This window comes from Phacochoerus africanus, chromosome 5 (assembly GCF_016906955.1).
Source record: "Phacochoerus africanus isolate WHEZ1 chromosome 5, ROS_Pafr_v1, whole genome shotgun sequence".
In the NCBI taxonomy this organism is placed as follows: domain Eukaryota; kingdom Metazoa; phylum Chordata; class Mammalia; order Artiodactyla; family Suidae; genus Phacochoerus; species Phacochoerus africanus.
Genome location: NC_062548.1, coordinates 136,948,318 through 136,974,035, shown reverse-complemented (window position 1 = coordinate 136,974,035; position 25,718 = coordinate 136,948,318). Strand labels below are relative to the sequence as shown.

Below are 25,718 nucleotides of genomic sequence, written 5' to 3'. Positions count from 1 at the left end.
GTGACCTCGGGCGGTGGGCACCGGGCACCGGGCAGGGCTGCCTGGGCAGCCCAGAGCCTCGGCCCGAGCCGCGCTCTCGTCAGGCCGCACGGGCAGCACCACGCTGTCGGCAGAGTCCACGGTCCTGGAAGCGTGAGCGAGAGCAAGAGGGATTTGGAGGAGAGAGGTGATGGCTTGGGCGCTGGTGCTTTGTCACTGAAATCAGTTTACAAGCAGGAGGAAGAACGCTGGGGGAGGCCCCAGGCGCCGAGGAACTATTCACCCCCTTTTCTAAATTTCTACATTCCTCGCCTGGCTCACTGTGTGCTGCAGAGTCAAGTAACGGGAAATAGGGGTTTTATTCCCAGATATTCGGCACCATCTGGCATCCTGGGGAATAGGACTGGCTGTCGCTGAGCTTCCCCACGGAGCAAGCGGCCAAAGAGGGAAAGTTGCCTGCAAACAGCTGGGCAGGGACGGCCCGTCCATTCCAGGCCGCTCAGCGCCCCCAGGGCTCGGCCCCGGCTTCTGGGAGCAGCCGCCTCGCAGAGACCAGCGAGTGAAGGCAGCTGACAGACGCGCACTCACCAGGGGACGGCGCCCAGGACTCACGGCGGGATGGGGGCGCGGGCCGTCCTGGGCGTCACGCTGGCCGCGGCCTGTGCAGGAGCTTTCTTCGCATCCATCCTGAGACGAAAGGACCTCCTTGGGGGTGAGTAACTGTACGTCACCATCTCCTGAGCCCCTGGGGCCATCGGCCGGCACCCCGAGCAGACTCAGGGACCACCCCTCGGGGCTCTGCACCCCTGGCCAAGAAAACTGGTAATTCTCGAGTTTAAAAGATTCAAACACAATTCCTTCTGAAGAAATGACTCATTTTCCTGTGATTACACAATAGAAAATGTCCATTTTTACCGGCTCATGTCTTTGGAAACGTTCCTTTGGGAAAAGCTGTTTGTCCCTTTATTACAGAACCACTTTTCATGAAATCACTTCTGGGCCGCATTTTCTGAATCAGGGTCCTGCGGTGTCCAATTCCTTCCAGGAAGGTACGGCTGTGCTGCGGTTCAAATAGCCACGGCTCAAACTTTGCTTTGGTTTGAGAAAAACAGAGGGAAACAATCTCAGACACAGAGAAAGGATTTTACTGGAGCCGAGAGAAGGAGCGAGTTTCAGGGCCACGTGGCCACCAGGCTCCGGGATGCAGGCCTCTCGGGGAGGCTGGCCCCCTGGGGCCACCTGGGCGTGGACATCCTGCTCCCCCACACTCCCCAGAGCCCCCGCCCTTGGCCCCCCAGGCCTGAGTGGTCTGGGTCCCGCACTGATGGCACCTCCTGCTGGGAGCCTCCGATTCCCCAAATCCACTCCATCCTGGGGCTTGGTAGCCTTGGCGACGGTGGGACCCACGTCCTCCGCAGACGCGCAGGCCCCTTGGGAAAGCAGCCCGGCCGTCGAGGCCGCGAGGAGGCCCGGGTCCAGCTCAGAGGCAGGTCTGCCGTCTGCCCCCCAAGTATGCAAAATCGAGACCCCAGACAGTCGCCACCTTGTTTCTATCTGCGCGTTAATGAGACCCTCTGCCCTCAGCACCGAGGGCCTCACGCCCGGACAGCAGCACCAGCAAACACAAAAGCCAGGGCCCCTTAAAATGCCCTCAAAGTGGTGCCACCTCCCCCACCGCAGGCAGCCCCCCAGCCCCACACCCGACAGACGACGGGGCACAGCAGTTGCTTAGGGACTTAAATGAATTACTTCGTTTCACTTTTACAAAGTCCTACAAAACCAAGGTAACGAAGTGCTTATGAGAGCTGTTCATCAGAATATAAAAGTATCTGCACCCTGGCGCTTTTAGTTTTAGATACCACATCACAGCGTTGCTAGAGCAGTTTTTGTCATTTCCCCATCTCTAAGAGGTTTTTTTTTCCCTCAAACTTTCAGTATATATAGAAACAATGTGCAATAGAGCATCTGGAAAAAAGGCTGCACCATGGTGCCTCATTTATTACTGTTCATTAGAATATTTTGTAGCTGGCTAATGTCTTGTTTACTTGGCAAATGATGTATTTAGAAAATATGATTAGTCGCACAGAGTTTCAATTTTACAGCCTTTTAATACAGTCATTTTTTTCCAGTTGACAAGCCAAAGTTCATTCTAAACAAAATAATGACTCACGGATGAACTTTCTTTGAAAGGTACCTGATTGGTCGTGTTTCTCCGCGGCCAAAATCCCAGTGGCGGAACCACTAGAGTCTGCCTTGAACTTGGGTCCGCGGTGCGTGGGCTCACAGACCCGTGACAGGAAGCATTCGGGTGTCCAGCCCGAGGCCATTAGGACACAGGCTCCAGGCCTCCAGGCTGGACCTCAGATGCCCGGCTGCCGGTAGGGGGCCCTCATGGTCGGGTAGGCTGTGTGGGCTGCTCCCCGCTGGGGTCCAGCCACCTGTTCACTGCTCAGAAAGTGGAGCCCACAGGGTCTCAGACACAGCAGAGCTGTGGCCAAACTCCACCCCCCCACCACCCAGATCCAAATTCACTCGTGTTTGAATCTGGCTGGTAAACACTAGGGAACAACTGGGCATTCGTTTTAGGTTTCACAGTCAGTGTGGGACCTGTAGGAATGACTGCATATCAAAAGTGTAAGTCCCTTCTTGGAGTTCCCATTGTGGCATAGTGGAAATGAACCTGACTAGTATCCACAAGGGCGCAGGTTCGATCCCTGGCCTCACTCAGTGGGTTAAAGATCCGGCATTGCCGTGAGCTGTGGTGAAGGTCGCAGACGTGGCTCAGATCCTGATGGCTGTGGACCCCTGGTCAGGGAACCTCCATATGCTGCTGTTACAGCCCTAAAAAAAAAAAAAACTAAGTCCCCGCTGGAAAACTCTGACTACAGCCTTTATCACGGAAACTGCATGTGTTCACTATGCAGCTGGGATACGTTTCCAGTGTTCGTGCAAAGTCGGGATTTATGTGCCATTATCTTTATGGCAAATGTTCCAACAAGTACAGCCTTTACAAGAGAGTGGAGGCAAAGGAACAGGAGACACAGAGGCGCTGCCGCAGGAGGGGAGTTTGGGGAGCAGTTGCCCCAGGTGGGGAGTTTGGGGAGCAGGTGCCGCAGGTGGGAGTTTGGGGAGCTGGTCTGATGAGCGGATTTGCTGGAGAAGGAAAGTCAGCCTACTTATTCCAATTCACTGGACTTGCGCAAACAGGGAGCATTAAAGTGAGGATTAAACAGAGCTTGGAGCAAAACCAAGGCCTTGGAGGCCGTCAAGGGAACAGCTCGAGAGGAAGCTTTCCGCATTCCTGCCTGCTTGTTTTCAAAGCCCGTCTGTGGGAATAAGTGAGTCGCTTCCTCCTGAACGGCCATGTTTCCTTGCACCACCGCCTCCCAAGTTCCAGCTCTTTTCTGTAGCAGAGGAGTGGGCCTGGGGGTGGGTGCTGCTGGGGGGGGCGACACTCAGTGTCTGGGGAGGGCCTTCCTCCCCGGGGCAGAGCCGGCGGCTTCTTGCCACGTCCTCACGTGGAGGAGGGTGTGAGGGAGCTCGTGGGCCTCCGCACAGGCAGGGGAAGCCCGCGGCGAGGGGCCAGCCCACCCTCCACACCCCCGAAGCCCCACCCCCGACGACACCGAGCTGTGCCTTAGGACCTCAGCACGCGGATGTGGGGGAAAGACAGACTTTGCTACCAGCGCTCAGTGCACGTTCCGAGCACAAGAAAATAAAAAAGAGTCTTTCATTGGAAACCGCTGGTGTATCTGAGTCGATGGTCTTTTGTAAATGCACAGGTTAAACTAGGCTACTGTTATAAACTGAGTTACTGGTTTAGGTAACCAGCGCTCAGGAAAAAGCTACGCAGAGCCACTGGAGCTGTTCGGGCGAGGGAGAAGCAGGCCTGGCCTGGCCCGGCCTGGTGTGCTGTGGCCTGGCCGGGCGTAGCCAGGCAGACCTGGACGGAGCTGGGTCCCTTCTGAACCCCATCGTGGCATCTCCGCCTCGGAGGAGGAAACACCCATCTCGGGGGTGGAGGAGGCTCCTGGAGGCAGCGGCCCAGTCCAGGGAGGACAATTCCCCCGAGGCCCCGGGTGTCACTCCCTCAGGCTGGACGTGGAGGAGAGCCCAGGTCGGGTGGCCGAGCGTCGTTTGATCGTGTGCCGTTCCCTCCGCAGGGGACACGGAGGCATCTGGCGTCGCGGGCCTCGTGGAGGCGAGCAGGCTCCTGGTGGACGAGGCCATTCACACCACGATGAGAAGGTACCGTCCAGGTGGGGGCGGGGGGCGCACGCTGGTCCATGGATTTGCACAATCTCCTCCCTTGTGTCGGTGAGGAGCTGAACACGCAGGAGCTCACTCACCTTTCTAGGATCCCGCAGGCAGGACTGAAAGACCCAGGGTTGACTCTCAAATTCCCTCCCCGGGAAACAGGCAAGGCAGCGAGGGCACGCGGGGGTCTGCCCGTCCTGGTCCAGAGGGCGGATGAGTGAGCCTGGCTCCCCGGAGGCGGCCCAGAGCCGGAGGGAGGAGGGGTCCAGACGCGGCCCCGCCCGGGCTTGTGACTCGGCTGCACTGCCTCCTGGGGTCAAATCTGCCCACCTCTCTCCTTAAATCATTAGGAAATACCTCAGTTTCAAAGGTAAAAGTGGCATCGGTGTTAAGGATATCAGGGTCTCGCATTAGACTCTGTAAAACAAACACAAGAAATAAATATCTAAGAAGCAGGTTTTATCGTCGCAAACGTGTTATTTTGTTGGACGTTGACTCAAATAATATAAGCTCTCAAGATGCAAAATACCACAAGGCAGCGGCGGATTTATGTAATTCTCTGTTATTCCATCAGAAGAACTCCCTTCTGTTCATACTGGCTGCAACCCTTTCGCTTATTTCATAAAAACTTCAATCAAAGGGGAAAGAAAGAGAAAAAGCAGTTCTCATGACGTCAGGCATTTTTGACGTGCCCCGACCGTGGCCTCCACCACCCACGAAGGAGGGGGGCACCCAGGGGCGCAGTCGCGGCTTCCTGCCCTTGGTCCTAAAGGAGCTTGTGGAAGCCAGGTAGGACGTTTTGTTGGAAAGATGTGCTTTTGATGACTCTCAAATAATACTCTACAGACCCATCACACTGCACCTACTTCATCAGGAAGCCCTGCTTCTAGGTGTGCGAGGCTCTGTGCTGGATGCCGGATGTGAGGAAGTTAAAGCGTTGCCCACTGGAGTTCCTGTTGTGGCGCAGTGGGTAACGAACCCGACTAGCATCCATGAGGATGCGGGTTCAATCCCCGACCTCGCTCAGCGGGTTAAGGGTCCGGTGTTGCCATGAGCTGTGGTGCAGGTCGCCAACGTGGCTCAGATCCTGTGTTGCTGTGGCTGTGGTGTAGGCCAGTGGCGAAAGCTCTGATTCGACCCCTAGCCTGGGAACCTCCATACACCACTGGTATGGTCCTAAAAGGACAAAAAAACAAACAAACAACAACAACAACAACAACAAAGCATCACTCACTCTTAGGAAGGACACGTTCCTTCTGCAAAGACAGACACATACTGCACTTAATGAGGCAATGACAGCGCGAAGGTCAAAATGTTATGGTTGATTAGCTGATAAAGAAGCAGCTTTGGGTAATAATTTTGATAATGAAATGGTTTTAGATCTCAAAGTAAATCTTGCTACTTTATAGGTGAAAAAGGAACAAGACTTTTCTTAGTAACATCAAATTAGAGCAGCGACTAAATTGATTCTTGATATGAAAACAGAGCAAGGCCCTCACGGTTCCACGACGGCGAAGGTCCAGGCTTTCTCCCTGCTCACAAGCCGGGCACTCGGTGCCCAGGGTCCTCGCTGGTGACAGAAGCAGGAGAGCCCAGGTTCCCGGCAGCATCGGGGGCCAGAGCCTCAGCCCCCGGGGCTCCCGTGGCCCCTCCCCCGAGCGGTTCTGAGGAGACAGGAGACACCTGCAGGTGCACAGGTCACAGGACAGGACCTGGGAACACACCTCTCATGAGGACAGTAGCCCCCGCTTTGCCAGAGAGGACGGAGTCCCTGCGGGACTGGAGGGAATGACAGTGTCTATGGGGGGGTTGCCAGCATCCAAATCCATACCTTAGCTAAAGTGTGTGCGCATGTGTGTGTGTGTGTGTGTGTGTGTGTGTGAGAGAGAGAGAGAGAGTTGTAAGTGTGTGCGTACAAGTGTATGGTGAGTGGGTGTGGGTGTGAGAGTGTGTCTCCTGAGCTTTGACAAGCAATGACTGAGGATATGAGGTCGTGTGGTCAGTGCTGAGCCTGCACCTGCACCTGCACCTGCATGGCAGTGCCACCCAGGGAGCAGGGCACATCCCAGGCCACTAATAATTGAAACACAAAGGGCCACTGGATCAGAGCTGGGGACAGAAGCACGATAGGGCTGTTTCCTCCAGGCTCAGGCTGTGAATCAGACATCGGAGCACTTAGCGGATTCCTGCCGCTAAGCTTGGCCTGGCCGCTCTCAGGAGAGGCTTAGAGCTCCTGCAGGTGCCACCAGGTGACAGCAGCTTGTCACAGAGGCCACCTTGGTCCCGCCCCTCTGGGGTCCCCAGGCCTGAAATGCCAGTGGGCAGGGGGGTCCTGTGGTGGAGCTGCTGGGTTCCAGAAGGCCCGCGACCCTCAGAAGGACACAGGGATGGGAGGCGGAGGGGGAGGGGGACTGGCGTGGCTGGCTCACCCCGCCCAGGGGGTTTTGCGTTCTCAGAGCCAACAGCTCTGTCGCCCACTCTGCTGGGCGGTGAGCTGCTCCCTGACTGGTGTGGACAAAGCAGGGTCACAGCCTCAGCATGTTTGGTTTTGGGACCCAGAGGGGGCCTGGCTCTGAGCCCATCCACCACCGGAACCCGGATGTCTAACTGGATTTTGATGAGAAGTTTGATCTCACAGAGCTGTTGAGAGGATCAAATGGGTTTGCAGGTGGAAGTTTGTGAAAGACAAACATTGGTCATTCTCCTCCCTTTGGACGCTGGCAGGGTCTCTGCGCGTCTGTGCCATCGTTCACTGTCCCCACGACCCTCGTGGACGGGTCTGCATAAGCCCCATCCGTGAATCCCCACCTGCCCGTCACCCGGCAGGTGCTCCGTAAAGTGGCTGATTCGTAAGGAATTACTGAAACTCCGCAAGAGAATTTAAGAGTTTATATCTCCTCTTTGTGCCTAGAAACCTCCACAAAAGGGGGATCTTCTCCCCGTCGCAGCTTCTGTCTTTTTCCAAACTCCCGGAGCCCACAAGCCGCACGGCATCCCGGGCGGCGGAGATCATGGCGACGGCGGTCCAGGAGGTGAAGAGAAGGGTTTGCCGCAGGCGAGACGCCGACCGGCTCCCCACAGGTGAGCGCCCCGCCCCCGCAGGTGAATGCCGACCCCAGGTGGGCAGCTCGGAGTCAGGTGGGGTCCCCGCAGGGCGCGATTCACGGACCAAGCAGCGCTTCTTTAAAATGCTGGTCAACGTTTTCAACAACAGCCTCTTCCTGGGACTCTGGGAAACCGCTGCTTCCCTGCTCTTCAAACCCGGTGTGGAAACGCCGCGCAAGGACCCAAGCATCCTGTTCTGAGGCGAAACAGTGGAGGGGCTCTTCCGAGGCCCCCACGACCTGGTGAAAACGCGGGGCCCAGTGCGTCCCAGGGAGACGGGGCGACCGCCCAGCTTCTCAGGGGAAAATCTCCTCGGGCGCCCTCCTCAGGCCTCTGGGAACCGACCTGCCCGTCCCTGAAATGGGCCACGAGGGGCGTCCAGGCGGCCGGCCACGGGCAGCGCAGGGAGCAGAAGGACCAACGGCAGCCCCTCAACGGCTCTGCCGATTAAGATACTGAGATGAAAGCAATTTCGCCCATGAGGCACATTTGTCAGTCCCGTGGTGAGGGAGGAAAAGCACGGTTTTTAATGAACTGATCAAGACTGTTTCAGTGAGGCGCCATGAGCTTCCTGGTCTCTGAGTTTATCTTTCCAACGGACTGTAGATGGAATGAAGGCGGACGTACCAGCCGCACACCAGAGCGATGCTGACTTACTCTTTAGAACGAGACGACTCAGGTAAGTCGGATCAACCAGGATTCCCCAGTCCTTACCAGCTGAGTTGAATTTTATGCCAACCAAAGATTCGCTTGCAGTGTTTTCTGTTGGCGCAGTCGAGAGCTGTGTCGAAGGGCTGTTGTCCCGAGGTCCCCTGTAATTTAGGGTATTCTCGCTTATTTCCGTGAGCGGCATCGTCAAGCAGGAAGATTTAGAAAAGGAAGAAAAGTGAGAGGGTCCACCCACGGGTTCCCATCACCTCACCAGCAAACATCTGCACCCAAACATCGGTGCCCCCCTGCCCGGTGCGCCTCGGCACCGGCTTGGCAGGGACGCCGCTGCAGTCGTGCGTGTTTTTAGCGGCCTCGTTTGTTCTGCTCCAGCGTGAGCTTGGGCGTTTCCGGTACCAAGAGTCGGGGCTCCCGGGGCTAAGGACTGTGAGTTTCTCCATCCGCCGAGGACACGCTGTCTAAGGCGCCCTCCGCATCCACAGTGCTTGCTCAGCCGACTTTCATTATTAAGAAGCTCGTCTTCGTTCTCTCCGGTGCAAACACAGAAAGCGCACGTTCCAGTGATTTCCTGGTGACCGTCTCCACTTCCGTCAGGACCTGGCCAGGCAGCTTTTGGCCTTAGCTTTGAAGATTTAGACAAAACGTCTTGGAGAAGGAACCCGTGACCTTCCACCAACAGACAAGAAAGCAGTCGTGGCTTTGATGTGCCAAATAAACAGCAGCAGAATTGGCCAAAAAATAAGAGAGACTATTTTCTGGGGCCCTAAACTAGACGGATTTACAGGAAGGGGCCACAAAGGAGCGCGAAGCCAAAGAGGAGGGTTTGCAGCCGGACACGGGGACGCTGTTAGGAGGCGATGGGGGAGGGGCTTTGGGAGACACAGGCCACCTGCTCCCTCTCTCCTGAGGTCAGGGCCTCAGCCTGCGATGGGGACAAAGGTGGAGGCTCCACAGGCGAGGCTGCGACGGCTCTGAGCTCCCAGAGCTGCTTTCCTGCAAGATCTCAGGGCAGAGGTCGCTGCCGAAGGCCCACATCCTGGCAATGAGGACGCTGGGGTAGAACGAGAAAGAAGAGCTTCCTGCCAGACTGACGAGGTTTTTGTCTGAATCCCAGTTGCAGACGGTGGGGCCCCTTCTGTGCCCACGTCGGAAGGCTGGCCTGACCAGGCGCTTTGTCATTCCGGAAGCTGATGCGTCGGTGTTTTTTTCTAGACGTTTTATCAGAAGAGCTCCTGAGCACAATCGCAAACTTGTCGGGCTGCCTGCCCCACATGCTGCCCCCCAGCTGTCCCCACACCTGCCTGGCCAACAAGTACCGGCTCATCACCGGCGCCTGCAACAACAGGTGAGCCCTGTGGGGCCTGAGTCTCCCCGCGGGAGTCGGGTCACCATCGGGAGGGGGTCTCTGGGCACCGTTGGAGGGTCTCCTGAATGTGTGTAAACCTTTGCAAACACCTTTGTGCTAAGAACCAGCGGAGCCGCTTCCTTTCACCCACGAGTCGCGCACGCCGGTGCGTGGCTTGCCCAGGCCCCGGGCGGTAGACGCCTTCCGTCCCCGGCTCTCACCCTGCAACTTCCTGTTCCCGGGAGGCCTTGGCGGAAGGTTGTCAGCATGGCGGGGCTCCCAGGTGTGTCTCAGGAGCCCCAGGAAGAGCCCCGGTGAGGTGATGGGGCCAGAGGAGGGGCAGCCGGGGGACCCGCCCGGAAGCTTCTGGGCACAGAAGGCCTCAGATTTGGGCGCCAAGGAAGGAGGGCGCGTGAGGGTGGCTTCGGAAGATAGTTCCTCTGAGGCACCCCCACCTTACACCCCAGAGGGGCCCCCACCACTGGGCGTGTGGTCCCCGCTGGACATCCTGGATACCCACTCCCAGGACGAGTGGCTTCCTGGGCAAGGCCGGTGGGAACGGGTCGCTTCTTCCTCTGCGTCTCAGACACATGCCCTTCTGTCCCCACAGAGACCACCCCAGGTGGGGCGCCTCCAACACAGCCCTGGCCAGGTGGCTGCCCCCCGCCTACGAGGACGGTGTCACGGAGCCCCGAGGCTGGAACCCCCACTTCCTGTACAACGGGTTCCCGCTGCCCCCGGTCAGTGCCTGGGGCCCCTGCTTCACGGGACTGGGATGCCGGTCCCAGGACGTAACAACCTCCCACCCCCGGCCTGGGAGGGATGTGGCCTTCTCCTGAGCTCTGGCTCCGCTGGTGCCTCTGTGCCCACCTCCGCCCCTCGAGGCCCTGATGGCTCAGGAACTGGCTGCGCTCTGTCCGGTCAAGGCCACTCAGCTAGTGAGCAGGACAGGGCAGCTGTTTCTTTCAGCTCCCCCCAAATAGGCAGAAGAAGACCAGACAAGCTCAGAGACACTTAGAGTCGATTCAGCCACTCATTTATGCAAAGATGACCACAGCCACTCACTCCCAGAGGCAGATCATTTACCAAACTCATTCCTAATCTACTGACCGCTTGAGTCAAAAACTGGATCCTTGCTCCCGAATTGGACTGCTCGCTTTCATGGATAGACCAGTGGGTGAGCCTCATTACTTGGCTTGTACCCTCCCGCCCCCGCCCCGGCCCAAGGCCAGCAAGCCTGCCCTTCTCTGTGCCTCTGTTCCAAAGTCGCAGGTACTCTGAGTCAGGAAGAGACTCACATCAGAGATCAGATCCGCTTGGAAATCCAGGCTCATCCCCTGTCTAGAGATCCTTAAAGTAACTGCACCTGCAAAGCCCCCTGTGGTGTGTGATTGGGGAATGTCCATCTCCAGGGGCCGTACTCTGCCCACCAGTCCATCTTCTGACCCCAGAAGACTGCATCTGTGCCACGTGCAAAACGCACCTACCCCACCCACGACCCCGCCCAGTCTCAGCCCATCACCACAGCAGCTCAAAATCCCAAATCCAACTTAACTCTCACATGGTCAGAGTCCCGGATCTCATCCCGGGAATATTCTCAGTGGAGGCGGGCAGCTCTGGGGACAAAACTCCCCTCCTCCTGGGGCTGCAAAGCCAGAAAGCAAATCTGTCCCGAAATGCAAGGGACGGGCACAGGAGAACAGCTGTAAACAGCCTGGTTCAGGAAGGAAGAAATGGAGAAAAAGGGGTCACCGACCCCAAAGCATTCTGAGATCAGGCCAGGTAAACCCTGGGTTTCAAGGCAGGAGACCGTCCTCCCTGCTCAGACCCGCCCCTGGCCCAGGCCCCGCCCCAGGCCCCGCTCCTGGCCCAGGCCCCGCCCCAGACCCCGCCCCTGGCCCAGGACCCACCCCCTGCATCAGGGACTAAAGGACACGGATTGTTGGACAGCTGTTTAATCCCCACAGCAGACCTGAGCAATCAGCAGTTTTCATCCATTGAAAACACAGAAACTAAGGCTCCGCGAAGTTGCACCTCGGCCCCAAATCACCGCAAACCAACACATCTGGGGGAGGACAGCTTGGTCTCCAGGGCCCACCTTCCAGGGCCCTGCCAACACCCTGAGGGTGGCAGGCCGGCTCCCCGGGTGCACCTTCCTCACGTGACAGCTGGTCTTTCCCGCCCAGGTCCGGGAGGTGACCAGACAAGTCATCCACGTTTCCAATGAGGCTGTTACGGAGGACGGCCAGTATTCTGACCTCCTGATGGCGTGGGGGCAGTACATCGACCACGACGTCGCCTTCACGCCGCAGAGCACCAGCAAGGCGGCCTTCGCGGGCGGAGCCGACTGCCAGCTGACCTGCGAGAACCGGAGTCCGTGCTTTCCCATACAGGTAGGATCTGGAGACACACAGGTAGGATCTGTGGACACACAGGAAGGATCTGGAGACACACAGGAAGGATCTGGAGACACACAGGTAGGATCTGGAGACACACAGGAAGGATCTGTGGACACACAGGAAGGATCTGGAGACACACAGGTAGGATCTGTGGACACACAGGAAGGATCTGGAGACACACAGGTAGGATCTGGAGACACACAGGTAGGATCTGGAGACACACAGGAAGGATCTGGAGACACACAGGTAGGATCTGTGGACACACAGGTAGGATCTGGAGACACACAGGTAGGATCTGTGGACACACAGGAAGGATCTGGAGACACACAGGTAGGATCTGTGGACACACAGGTAGGATCTGTGGACACACAGGAAGGATCTGGAGACACACAGGTAGGATCTGGAGACACACAGGTAGGATCTGGAGACACACAGGAAGGATCTGTGGACACACAGGAAGGATCTGGAGACACACAGGTAGGATCTGTGGACACACAGGAAGGATCTGGAGACACACAGGTAGGATCTGGAGACACACAGGAAGGATCTGGAGACACACAGGTAGGATCTGTGGACACACAGGTAGGATCTGGAGACACACAGGTAGGATCTGTGGACACACAGGAAGGATCTGGAGACACACAGGTAGGATCTGTGGACACACAGGTAGGATCTGTGGACACACAGGAAGGATCTGGAGACACACAGGTAGGATCTATGGAGACACAGGAAGGATCTGGAGACACACAGGTAGGATCTGTGGACACACAGGTAGGATCTGGAGACACACAGGTAGGATCTGGAGACACACAGGTAGGATCTGTGGACACACAGGAAGGATCTGGAGACACACAGGTAGGATCTGTGGACGGCCTAGGTTCTACTATGGAACCAACATTTGGAAACATTCAAATACATAAGTCACCTTTTGTCCTATTCCCAAGGGGGTAGCAGCTGTTATGAATTTCCTGTTTCCTGCTAGAAATTATCTGTGGATATATGTGTATAAACATAAGTGTGTGTACACACACCCACACACACACACACACTTAAACCTTGTTGTCATCTATTGTGTCCTGTTATGTGCATGAACTGAACCAGGCACAGGTCACTTAGCAGTAATTCTGACAGTTGACTCCATATCATTAAATGGACAGAAATTGGGTGGTTATGACTCACAATACCCCGTGGAGTTTGCATTACAACTTACGTAACCAGTTTGCTTCCTGACAAGCATCTGAGTGCTTCCAGCTTGGTTGCGCAGTTACAGTGTCACCGATGGCGGCAGAGAACACGCGCTGCCCTGAATCTTGGGCACATGTGCCTTCCTACCAGGCGAACCGCTGGGCACACAGGTGCTAGATTCAGAACGGGTGCCTGTGAAATTGGGACGGATGTGGCAGACGGGTTCGCTATCAACATTACGCTAGTTTTCCCTCTGTCCTGCACGGAAGGAGACGTGCAGGCAGGAGTTTTCATTATTTTCCCTTTTTTTTCTTTCCTGGCCGCCCCTCAGCATATGGAGGTCCCTGACCAGGGATCAGATCCAAGCCACAGTCCCCACCGAAGACTTAGTGCGGCAGTGCTGGATCCTTAACCCACTGTGCCGGCTCCCAAGACACCGTAGACCCCCTTGTGCTAGCATGGGAACTCCAATTACTTCTCTTGAAACATCTCCGAAGCTGACAAGGGACATTTTCTATGGATGAGCAAAGATGGCTTGGGGCTGGGGGCCCTCACATCCATTCTGCAAACCGCCCCCCTGAGCTAGGAAGGCAGACAGGGCAGGCACCCCCACCCTGCAGGAGCTTCCTGGTGGGCCAGCCAGGGACAGGGTATCTGGCGTCCCCAGAGGTGGATCCAACAGGCAAGACAAAACGCACCACACAGAAGGAAGAATCTGGGGAGGGGGCCATGGGCCCCACGGAGGAGGCTGGGTCCCTCGACGCCAAGGGAATTCCCTCCAGTCTCATCACCTGTCCTGGGGAGGAGGCAGGGCGGGGGCCTGAGCTCCCCTCGGAGGAGCCGAGCATCCCGCAGAGCATCCGGCAGAGAACCGGGCCTGTGGGGGACGGCAGATCCCGGCGGCCGGGAGCTTCTAGACACCTCACTGACCTGTCCCCTTCTCGCAGCTCCCCACCAACGCCTCGGGGGCGGCCGGCGCCGCCTGTCTGCCCTTCTACCGCTCGTCGGCCGCCTGCGGCTCCGGCCGCCAAGGCGCTCTGGTCGGCAACCTGTCCTGGGCAGCCCCGCGCCAGCAGATGAACGGGCTGACCTCGTTCCTGGACGCGTCCACCGTGTACGGCAGCTCCCCGGCCCAGGAGCAGAGGCTGCGGAACTGGACCAGCGCCGAGGGGCTGCTGCGGGTCAACACGCGCCACCGCGACGCCGGCCGCGCCTTCCTGCCCTTCGCGCCGCCGCCCGCGCCCCCCGCCTGCGCGCCCGAGCCGGGCACCCCCACCGCCCGCGCGCCCTGCTTCCTGGCCGGGGACAGCCGCGCCAGTGAGGTCCCCGGCCTGACGGCCCTGCACACGCTGTGGCTGCGCGAGCACAACCGCCTGGCCGCGGCCTTCAAGGCCCTCAACGCGCACTGGAGCGCGGACACCGCCTACCAGGAGGCGCGCAAGGTGGTGGGCGCTCTGCACCAGGTGCGCAGCGGGGGGCTGCAGGTCCGGGGGAGGGGGGGCGGGGGCGGCTGTGACCACCCCACCGGGACCGGAGGGACGACACAGTTCGCTGGCGCTCCCGATGTCCAGACCATCCTAAGTGCTCCTGAGCTTTTTTAACTCCTTTAATTCCATGGCAGCCCTTTGCGAGGGGTGGCCCCGGGTGATTTTGATGTTTGTGTATTTGGGAGACAACGGGAAAAATGAAAAAAAAAAATTGGTGTGAGATTTGTGAATTGGCAATAAGTGGAAATAAGAGTTTATTGTGATGATTTTTAATTTTTAAGAGGATACCCGTTGAAGTGTCCAGTTGGTCAATTATTAATTGAGTGATGTTGGAAAAGTGACTCACACCCACCAGATGCTCAGACACGGAGACGAAGGCCACTGGTCCCACAGGCAGGTGGGAGGGCGGAGGGCGCATTATACAGCAGCCGTCGCCACTCGTGCGCGTCTCTGTCAGGCCCTTGAAGGGACCCCTTATCTTCTCAGTGACCCTACAAATCCTGTCCTACAGAGGAGCGTCTGGGGTCCTGTGCAGCTTCGCACAGGGGCCACCTGGTGGGACGGGCTGTTCTGGGGTCCAGCCTGCTCCTCGTCCACCTTTGGCCCACTGTGGTCCAGGCATCCAGGGGCCGGAAGAGAGGCTCAGAGCCCTGCTGTGCCCGGCGTCGCCTGGTAGATGTTGGTGGCTGGGGGACGAGGACACGGTCCAGGATAGGCTGGGCAGCAGTGGGATGCAGGGGATTCTTCTGCAGCTGAGGAAGGACGGTGGTGTTTTAACACCGGCGTGTTTCGTGGGAGCCCCAGCCCTGGCGAGTGGAGAACCAGCTGGGTCTTTGGGAAGAGGCACCCCAGGGTGCAGGTGCTCGGCTGTTGCTTCCAACAGTCTGAGAACATCACATCACGGCTGACCTCCTGCACCCATCAGCTCCGATGGAACACCCTTCTCTCTACGCTAGAACCTGTCCTATTGGTTTATATGCCTTGGGCACGTGTGGTTTATTGACCAAGATATTCTCATTAAATACCAAAACAATTTGACCCTGATTTTTACAACCAAATGCTCTTGAACCTGAAAGCAGACCCTTGCCCGTAGTTCTCCTGAAATTACAAGCCCGGGACGGCACCCGACTCACCACTCACAGAGCACGCCGCCCGTGCGAGTCTTTGCCTCAGTCCTCAGAACAGCTCGAGGAATCAGGAGTCACCGTCCTTTCACGGGAGGGGACGCCTCTGCCGCTGCAGCCTATCTGCGCGAGCAGGTCTGCGCCAGGCCGGGCCCAAAGCCACGCTGGTGCCCACCGACCCGGCCTCTCTGTGAGACGCCCCCCCGGGCCAGCCGCCCCATCGCCCTCCTGGGCACGGAGTTCGCCTCGTAAACGGACCTCCCGATAACCTTAAAGACACCCCAAAATCCTTTCTGAGGGGGTCAGTTTGAGCCTTTGTTGCAGAAACGTGGTCGAATGAGCCATCGTATCTGTGCCTCTCATTTCGTCACCCGCTCACGAAGGCACCTCGCCCGCCTCAGCGTCTGTCCCCTCGTTTTACAGGAAGCAGGGTGTCCCCACGCGGTGGGGCCGAAAGTAGGCATTTAGACGCATTTATAAAACCCACAGCACGAATTCATTTCCTGTTAAAACCACTGATGGTCCCTTTACAGCCGTGTTTCTGTGGCTTTTACAAAGAACTGGCAATTGGTGGAGTCGATTCAGGAGGAGACAGAGGAGGATCACAGAGGGGCCTTTGTCCCCTTACATCTTAACTGGTGAAAGCCATCAGCTCACACGTGGTCTCTAAGCTGTGCACCGTCGCCTTCGAGCGTGGGGGCAGGGAGCCCCCACAGAACGGGCCTGCCCTACGTCGTCTACGCAGCTTCGCCGTGCAATGTCTGCACGTGGTATTCGGTTTCTGGTAGTATAAACCCACGGGTCTGCTGTATGTGATGCATGCAGCTTCGCCGTGCAGTGTCCGCACGGGGTCTTAGGCATCTGACACCGGTCTTATTAGCAACTGCGTTATTCGGCTGCCCGCGCCCTGGCTCCACCCGCTCTCCTTTCTCCACAGATCATCACCCTGCGGGATTACATCCCCAAAATCCTGGGCACCGAGGCCTTTGGGCAGCACGTGGGCCCTTACCAGGGCTACGACCCCGCCGTGGACCCCACTGTGTCCAACGTGTTCTCCACGGCCGCCTTCCGCTTCGGCCACGCCACGATCCACCCGCTGGTGCGGAGGCTGGACGCACGATTCCAGGAACACCCAGGGTCCCACCTGCCCCTGCGGGCTGCCTTCTTCCAGCCCTGGAGGCTCCTGCGAGAAGGTGAGCATCCCCGAGAGGCATGGTGGGGGGCGGGGAGCCAGATGTGGTCCCCTGACTGCCGGCCAGACACGCTGTGATCACCAGCTGGCGTGGTGAAAACAAACACACCCACTGAGATGTCAGAGGTGACACTGTTGATCAGAACGCTGGGCTACCTGAGTCCCCAGAGTCCCGGGCGCAGGCCTGGGCCTCCTGTCTGCTACCCAAGCCAGGCAGGGCCTCCTTCACTGAGACCTTAGACTCAGCAAGTGCCTCCTTGACTTTACGTTTCTGCTGCTGGAAAACAAACACAGACCCTCTGCCCTGAGGCTCCATGGAGGCCCCTTAAGACGCACCTCACAGTAGGGCCTGTTGGGGTCCAGACAGCAGATCCACCACGAGGCAGCATCCTAAGGGCCCAGGAAACCTGGGAACTGGCAGGTGAATTCCTGACCTTACACGAGGCATTTGTTCAGAACCAGCACAGTTAGCCTTTTCTCTTCGGTTTCCAGGCGGTGTGGACCCCGTCCTGAGGGGCCTGCTGGCCAGACCAGCCAAGCTGCAGGTGCAGGACCAGCTGATGAACGAGGAGCTCACAGAGAGGCTCTTCGTGCTGTCGAACTCGGGGACCTTGGACCTGGCCTCCATCAACCTGCAGAGGGGCCGGGACCACGGCCTTCCAGGTGGGTCCTCCCGGCTCCTTTGGTGCAGCGGCTGCCAGGCGCCCGCTGGTCTCGATCTTCGGTGAAATGTACCTGCAGGTGCAGGGCCAGCTCCTAAGAAGTGGCTTTGAAAGCGCTTTCGTTCGTGGGAATGAAGGCTGTCTAGCTTTTCTCAGATGCTGAGCCCCCATCAGGAAAGGCTGAGGTGTCCGGGAGAGCGAGCCTGGAGGGGTGGCCGTTTCCTGGGCAGGTCATGGCCCGTGTGCGCCTGGCTCCCAGGGGCAGGACCCACGACACAGAACATTCACCATGGGGCCAGTGGACATCACCCCTCTGCCTTTGGGGCTGGCCGGTGGGCCCAATCTCAGGCCAGGCAGCTGCCCCAGTGCTCCCCCCTGCTCCCCACCTTGTTCGCACACACCCACACTGACCCCACCCCCCACCTACCCAACCCACACTGTCCGTCCCTGAGCCTGCCCCCTGTCCTCCGTGGCCTTCTGTCCTAGAGCCCCTGAAGCTCAGCCATCTATCTGGTCGACCTATAGGACCTGTCCAAGGCCCTGGTCAGCTCTGCTCTCCCAGGCACCCGTGGGGCCCCCGGGAAGGGGACCAGGCTGTTGTCTTCCTGCTGACTCTGCAGGTGCAGGTGCATGTGTTACATACCGTGGACCCATGGGTTTATAGCATTAGGTAGTATCGTGCATGGGCTTTGTACAGCGTAGATGCAGGTGTCACCCCCGCTAGATCTATAGGTTCATAGCATCAGAAATATAACATCATGTGTAGACACTGCCTGGTGCAGAAGCATGTATCACACACAGGTGCCACCGAGGGCAGCGGGGGCAGGGTGGGTGGGTGTGCGGGACTCACATGGAGGAGTGGGTGGTGGGGCTGACGACCCAGTGAAGCCAGAGAGGGTGGGGGCCAGGGTGTGCCAACAGGGTGGACGTCAGGGAAGAGCGGGAGGAAGAGGTGCGTTCCCCTGGGACCAGGTGCTGAGAGGTTCCTAAGCCGTGGGGATAAGGAGGGCCCTCTAGTCCGAGAGTCGGACAAGCACTATCCTTTATGTGGCTCCGTGGGCATGTATGTGTGTGTGCGTGTGTGTGTGTGTGTGTGTGTGTGTGTGTTGGGGGGCCCTGGGGCACGTGCCCACCCAGCCCCTGTGGGTGTGACCTCCGAATGTGAGGTGAGCGCAGCCCCACTGCTCAGTAGGGGTGAAAACTGGGTGAAAACATGGGCCCCTGGGGGTGTGGGATTCAGCGTTGTTCCAGGTGTGATTTCCAGCTTGGTGATGGACAGACTCTCAGTAAGCCCCCATCACCTGTGCTGGAACATTCTGACTGTGCAGGGCTGCAGGGTGCAGGGCTGTGGGGTGCAGGGCTGTGGGCACAGGGCTGTGACAGGACTTTGTGGCCTGTTCCTGACTCTGCTTCCTCAGCCCCCGCTCCGTGGCCCACAGCCAGCAGGGTAGACGGAAGTGTGTTTTGACCCCAAGACAGTAGGCCTCAGCCCTTTCCCCTGCAGGTTACAACGAGTGGAGAGAATTCTGCGGCCTGTCCAGACTCGAGACCTGGGCCGACCTGAGTGCTGCCACCGCCAACGGGCGTGTGGCCGACAGGATCCTGGGCCTGTACCAGCATCCGGATAACATTGACGTCTGGCTGGGCGGCTTGGCCGAGAGCTTCCTCCCTGGGGCACGGACCGGCCCGCTGTTCGCCTGCATCATCGGAAAGCAGATGAGGGCCCTGAGGGACGGCGACCGGTAGGTGCCCGTGACCAGTCCCCTCTGCGGGGAAACGGGGTGCCTAGTATGGAAGGTGTCCCTGCATGGAGCCCTTCGTGATGGAGAGACTTGCTCGCTGGCATTCAGTTTGGTCAGCGGTTTAGCCTTTGGGGGACGTGACCGTTTCCCAGGATCTGACATCTCTGATGGGGGGTGGGGTTGGGGGGGAGCCCACAGGGGATTAGGGGGCTGGAGGGAGGTCCATGGGGCGGGCACAGGGCTCCCCGGGGAAATCGGTGCAGCCAGGCTGCTTGATGGGGTTGGTCCAGCACCCTCCCGGCCTCTCTCCTCCCAGGACGCACTGTGGCTCCGGTGCCGCGTGGAGGGTTGCAGGCCACAGGCAGACGGGCGGGTGGCAGGGCCGGGCTGTGCTTTCACTGTGCTCATGTGTCCCCCCGGAGGTTCTGGTGGGAGAACCCGGGGGTGTTCACAGAAGCCCAGAGGCGCGAGCTGAGCCGGCACTCTATGTCCCGCGTCATCTGCGACAACAGCGGCCTGTCCCACGTGCCCCTTGACGCTTTCCGGGTGGGCCAGTGGCCCCAGGAGTTCGAGCCGTGTGCCAGCATCCAGGGCATGGACCTGGGCGCGTGGAGGGAGGCCCCTCCTCCAGGTAACCGCTACCAGGAGCCATCCCAGCAGAGGTCAAGGACAGGGACTTCGCAGCAGGAGAAGTGGCGTCTGGGTCCTGGGAGGAAGCAAGCAACCCCCAGGCCTGCTTGTTCTGGGAAGCATGTCCTTTGGCGGGGGGGGGGTGGGGGGTGGGTCAGGCTGAGCTTCCGGGCCCGGCCCCTCCTGGAGGAAGACGCTGCACAGTTGGCGCCAGGGAGAGTCCCCTCTTGGGGCCCAGCCTCAAGCTCCTGGCCCTGGAGTGGGGTCTGCCCTGTGCTCTGTGGCCCCTAGCGCTGGACTCCAGCAGCCCCTGGGTTGTGACCACCACAAATCCCCTGGGGGGGGGGCGGAGGAGGGAGGAGGACCCTGCCCCAGCCTGTCAACCCCACGCAGGGGACGCGTGTGGCTTCCCGGACCCAGTGGAAGACGGGGGCTTCCTGCTCTGTGAGGAGCGCGGCCAGCGCGTGCTGGTGTTTTCCTGTCGTCACGGGTTCCGGCTCCGAGGACCAGCGCAGATCACCTGCACCCCCCGAGGGTGGGACTCCCCGCCCCCCCTCTGTAAAGGTCAGTTTCAAAGCCTCTTTTCACGACCTGACCCCAAATCTGCATTTTTCAAATACAGATTAAGAATAAATGTCCTTTGAAAACAAATAACCTTTAAAACGTGCGCGTTGTCGTAACTTACATAACATCGTCCGGCAACTCGACTCTAATCATTAAAGACTGGAAGGAAACCCCCATAAACGTTAAACACAGAAACGTCCCAGAGGCGCCTCCGAGCCCAAGTGTCTAACGGAAAGTGTCTGCACAGAGATGACAACGCCTCCTCGTGGACCATGTTCCCAAATGGACATCTCTCCAGAAAGAGAAGCCCCGAGACAGTCCCAGCAAAACCTGCTGACATGTCCAGTGACCGGGAGGACGGGGAGGGGAGGGGCTGGAGCCTGGGGAGGCTCGTGGGCAGCGGCTGCGGCGCCAGCTCCCAGATGGACCAGAAGCGGCAAAAGACTAGACGCTGCCTCCCCGAGGGGGCCCGTTTGCAGGCCGAGACGTGCCCTCCTCACAGCACGGGCGTCTCCCCCTGACCCCAGGCGCCGACCCAGGGCCAGGCCACGAGCAGACACGCCAAAGGCCCCTTGGGCCCCGGGAGACCCTCCGTCGCGCTTCCCTCCGCGCTGCGGTGTAAGCAGGCCGCCCAGGAAGCAGGAGGCGGACTCGGGAGAGTCGGCTGTTTGCAAGAAAGGGAAACCAAGTCCAACCCGCTCGATTTTATAGTTTCCATTCAGGAAGATGAAACAGCCCCAGAGTTGGACGGTGGTCACAGCTGGCAACCGTGTGAATGGACTCCGCGCAGCGGAAATGGGCCCTTAAAAATGATTAAGACGGGGTTCCCGTCGTGGCGCAGCGGAAACAAATCCAACTAGAAACCGTGAGGTTGCAGGTTGGATCCCTGGCCTCGCTCAGTGGGTTAAGGATCCAGTGTTGCCATGAGCTCTGGTGTAGGTCGCAGATGCAGCTCGGATCTGGCGTTGCTGTGGCTGTGGTGGAGGCCGGAAGCTGCAGCTCTGATTCAGCCAGTAGCCTGGGAACCTCTACCTGCCGCGGGTGTGGCCCTGAAAAGACAAAAGAAAAAAAAACAACAAAAAAAAAGACAGTGTTTTATGCTGTGTATGTGTCCCCACGGTAACAACGTTTTTGTCGGGCGCTTGGACCTGAAAGGCTGTGCCCGTGAGTGTTACTGTGGCTTCCAGGCTCTGAAGAGCGGGGCTGGAGCCCTGGAGACCCCCCAAGACTCCAAGACTCAGCCCGGAGCCCCGGCTCAGGAAGGTCCTGGTCGCTGCCCTCGAGGGGAGGGGACGACAAGGGGCAGAGAAACAGAGGTCTCCGCGATGCGAGGTCCAGCAGCAACTGGGGGACACGCCGTGGCCCCACCCGAGAGCCGCGTAGAAACAGAAGATCAGAAGCCCGAGGGTCTGGGGAGTTTGGCGCCTCTTCGCCCGCCTGGATCAGCTCCAGCAGGACGCGGGCTGGGAGCCAAGGCAGACCCACGCCTGTCTAGGGTGGGCTCGAGGGGGCCAGCCGCGGGCCCTCCACGTGGCCCAACCCACCAGCAACCCTGCCCCAGGCCAGCTGGCCACACGGCCCAGCCCTTGCAGCTCCTAGACCGAGTTTAAAATGGTCAGAACCGAGTCCGGGTCAACATGAGCCCCAGAGCGATCACAAACCATGGTGGCCGCAGTGGACGGGGCAGAAGAAGCAGGCGGGCCAGCGGGTCAGAGTGACCACAGAGCCAGCATGAGCAGAAGCACGGCCGGAGGGAGGCGGCCGCGGGACCCAGGGTGTCCCCTTTGCAAAGAAGGTGCAGGGAGCCGGGAGGCGCCACCCTCTTCTTCCAGGACCGGGTCAGGGAGGGAGCCCCAAAGCTGCTGCCTGCCTGGGGAGGGGGCTGGGAGGCGGGGCCCGACCTCTCCCTTGTCCTGCAGACATCAATGAGTGTGAAGACGAGACGGACCCTCCCTGCCACGCGTCTGCCCGGTGCAAGAACACCAAGGGTGGCGTCCTGTGCGAGTGCTCGGACCCTCTCGTGCTCGGGGAGGACGGCAGGACCTGCATGGGTGAGACCTAGAGGGGGCTGGTGACACTACAAGCAGCAGGATGACTGAAGTGTCATCCTCTGGCCACACGGCAGCTGGTGGTGTCCTCAGCTCTGCCACGGCCTCGGGAGTAGGGAGCAGGCGGTTCACGGAGCCCAGACTGCGCCTGAGGCGCAGGCCTGCTGTGAACCCCGGGGCAGCGTGGCCATAGTTCCAAGCCCCCGCGATTTATCTCTGTGCAGAAGCATGATGTTTGATCCCCTCGTGCAGAACAGAGAGGGTGACTGGCTTGCTCAAGGTCACACAGCCTCTCAACCACGGACCCAAGAATCGTAACTTGGCTCCTATCTCTTGTAAAAGAAAAATTACAAGGCCTTTACAACAGCAAGACATTTTGTTAAAGCTTCTGCAGTAGGAAATTAGAGCTCAGTGCAGAGCAGAGCTCAGCTCCAAGCACAGCAAAGCCTGTAGGAGACGCAGAGCCAGTGTGCAGAGCAAGGGGCCCGTGGAAGGAAAATTACACACAAGAGCTTCGTCTCCCGGGGCCAGGGCGGCTCGGGCTCGGGGTCAGACAGGGGGTCGGGTGGGGGCCGGGCAGGGCGCAGGCAGGGCACACTGACGGGCTCCGACCTTCCAGATGCCGGGAGGCTCCCGCGGGCGTCTGTGGTCTCCATCGCGCTGGGCGCCGTGCTCGTCTGCGGCCTGGCAGGCCTCGCCTGGACGGTGGTTTGCAGGTGGTAAGTCCTGCTGTCCAGCTGACCCGCGGCTGCCGCTTCATGTGTCTGAGGCCCCCGAGCCCGTCTGTCCCCAGAGCTGTTTGGTGCAGCGTATTAGATTTTCCGGCTCTTTCAACGGCTCCAGATAACGAAGGTGGGGCAGGGGGTACTCGTGAGAGGCTGACAGGTTCAGCGGAGCCGGACTCTCGCAACCTTAAACGACTGAATGGAAAGACCCTCTCGTGGGAGTAAAGGTTCTTACCAAGGCCTCTCAGAGACGAAAGAATCCCTGGGGACACCCCAGTCTTCATCCCTCTCCCTGCCTCAGGCCCCCACTCCGGGGAACCTGGGGAATTGAAGGATGAACTCTTACATTCAACCGGCTCAGCCGCTGCGGCCTTGGGCGGCCGGGTCTGAGCGGCTCGGGGTGGCAGCCGGGCCGGGGCTGCCTCCGGGGCCGGCTCATCCCCGCCCTTCGCCTCCGCGCGGCCTCTCCCGGCTCTTCGGGATCAGACCCCGTGCCGCTCGCTTTTTGAGGGCGCAGGCATTTTAATAGAAACTATTAAGAAGAGCGAGGGCACAGGATGTGGGACAGTGCGGGTGGCGTGGCCGGTCTTCGGCCGGTCGGTAGCTGAGGAGCGTGGTGTTTCATTTCCACGTGTTATGAGTCACCCCGTTCGATGATCGCCCCCCTGACGGAGCGCCGCGCTGCCGCTGAAACACACGAGACGGCGCCTCGAGGGCGGTTGTTTTAGGACCAGAGGAGCGGACGCTGCGGCTCCGGGACGCTCACGGTTTAGGGGAATTACACCCAATGCAGGGGATGCTGGCGTGACCGTGAGAAGCAATAAGTGCCTTTGAGGGTGGGCTTGTGCTCCCTAACTCAGCCTCCTCGAGGGGCTGTGCTTTCAAATACGTGCCTTTGCTGATCGGAAGTCTGATTAAATAAGCGAGGCGAGATGCCGTCGTGGCCGGCGCTCTGCACACTTACAAGCTGCCCTCTGGAGGCCACCCTCTGGAGGGGGCTCTGCATGCGGCCCCGGAGGAGGCAGCCCCCGGCCTCGTGGGCCCTTCCCATCGTCAGGGGAGGCGGCCGGAGAGTGACAGACGTGATGCGACAAGCTCCTCTAAGCCCAAAGCAGTGACTGGGGGTGTTTCCGCACAGGACACACGCGGATGCCAGGCCCTTGCTGCCCGTCGGGGAGGGAGAAGGAGATGGGAAAAGCCCCTCCCCGCCGCTGCCGGGATGCGGGAACCGCCGGGATGTGGGCGCTGCTCCTGCTCTGGAGGTGGAGCAGGTGGGTTGTCACCTGGCCAGCCTTCCTCCAGCCCCGGGAGTCATAGGACCCCTGGGGGTGCTGGCACGTCACCCAGGCCCCCACTGCTACACCCTCCTGCTGTGTGTTTGTCCTCCTACAACCTGTGCCTGCAGGAGGAGGCTCTTCTGTCTCAAGAGGAAAGACAAACTAGAGCCCGTGGGGCAGAGGGAGGGAAGAGACACCCTCTCCCTGGCGCGGAGGCCTCGGGTCCGAGGGCGTCCTCAGGGCTCCTCAGGAGAGGCGGGGGCTGAAGGGAGGTTAACAGGGCTGAGAGAAAGGGGTGGCTTCTTCAAAGTGTGCTTCTGAAACAGTGCAATTATTTGAATCCGTGTGAAAATCATCTAAACCTGCTATTTACGTCTTTACCTTCCCGCATGACTCTGGCAGTGTTCTAGTAAAGAGTCGCTTCTGCCCCAGGGGCCTGCCTGGGGTGCAGGGCTCGAGGGTCTTTAGAGCTAAAATGATCCTGTCCTAAGCAGGCAGAGTGCCGTCGGTGTTGGCACCTGCCTGCCGAGCCCGGAACCCCAACTACCGCACCCAGTGGAAGGCCATGCCACTGAGAGGCCTTCACAGCTGCACAGGCACAGGGTCCCGGCCGGGCGCCTGGGCAGCCTGCGGGGCCAGAGCCAGGGTGAAGCTCCTGCTGGTCCGAGGCTCATCACCGCTTCTTTCCCGTAGGACCTGAGCTGTGGATCCCGAGTCCTCTGCGAGTAGGAACCAGCCTGTGTGCCACATGTGCTGCCCGCAGGGTCAGAATCAGATGCCACCCGCGTGCGTTCCTTTCACAGGCCAGGGAGCAGTGGGAGGGACGATCAGGGCATCCAGACAAGCTGGCAGAATAAACCCTGCCTCCTCGCCATCGGCTGGCTCTGTCTCCTAAGCGCTGTGGGGCTGGTGCCGCCCAGGCACCGCGGCAACATATTTACACATGACGCGTACTCATAAACCTTTTCCTCCAACCAAACGACGGAAGATGCTTCCGCCACCCTCGCATCTCAGCCTCACTTCTCTCCAAGGTTGATTATGCCCCCTCTCCTGTGGTTCCCTTTCCCCGAGTCCCCCTCCCACTCAGCCAGTTTCGCGCCCACTCGGGATGGACAGAGTGAGCCCAGGGCCCTCCTTCCCCTCCTCCTGGGAGCAGAACCCCAGGCTTCCCGGAAGGACGGGGCTTCCTGGGGCGGAACGGGACAGGTGCTCCGTCTCACCTTCCGGGACCTGCGGGCGGACTTGGAACCCAGCCCTCCCCCCAGCCCTCCCCCCAGCCCTCCTCCCCAGCCCCCCCCCGCCCCCCCCCGGCCACTTCTGCTCCTCCT

The 25,718-nt window shown here is 59.3% G+C and overlaps 1 protein-coding gene across 2 annotated transcripts; it reads left to right on the top strand.

Moving 5' to 3' along the window:
• The first annotated feature begins 267 nt into the window (after window positions 1-267).
• TPO (thyroid peroxidase) lies at window positions 268-25,264 on the top strand. 2 transcript variants are annotated; one of them, XM_047782729.1, is made up of 16 exons: window positions 268-691; window positions 4,143-4,227; window positions 7,148-7,317; window positions 9,223-9,355; window positions 9,966-10,095; window positions 11,542-11,748; window positions 13,887-14,402; window positions 16,488-16,743; window positions 17,235-17,405; window positions 18,909-19,146; window positions 19,569-19,777; window positions 20,170-20,340; window positions 22,260-22,391; window positions 23,008-23,107; window positions 24,252-24,384; window positions 25,084-25,264. In XM_047782729.1, exons 1-16 carry the CDS (start codon window positions 598-600, stop codon window positions 25,117-25,119), a joined length of 2,781 nt encoding a protein of 926 aa, XP_047638685.1. In that variant the 5' UTR covers window positions 268-597; the 3' UTR covers window positions 25,120-25,264. The 2 variants fall into 2 exon arrangements, with proteins under 2 accessions (XP_047638685.1, XP_047638686.1); XM_047782730.1 differs by lacking the exon at window positions 13,887-14,402 and having other exon boundaries at window positions 269-691.
• Window positions 25,265-25,718: the final 454 nt, after the last annotated feature.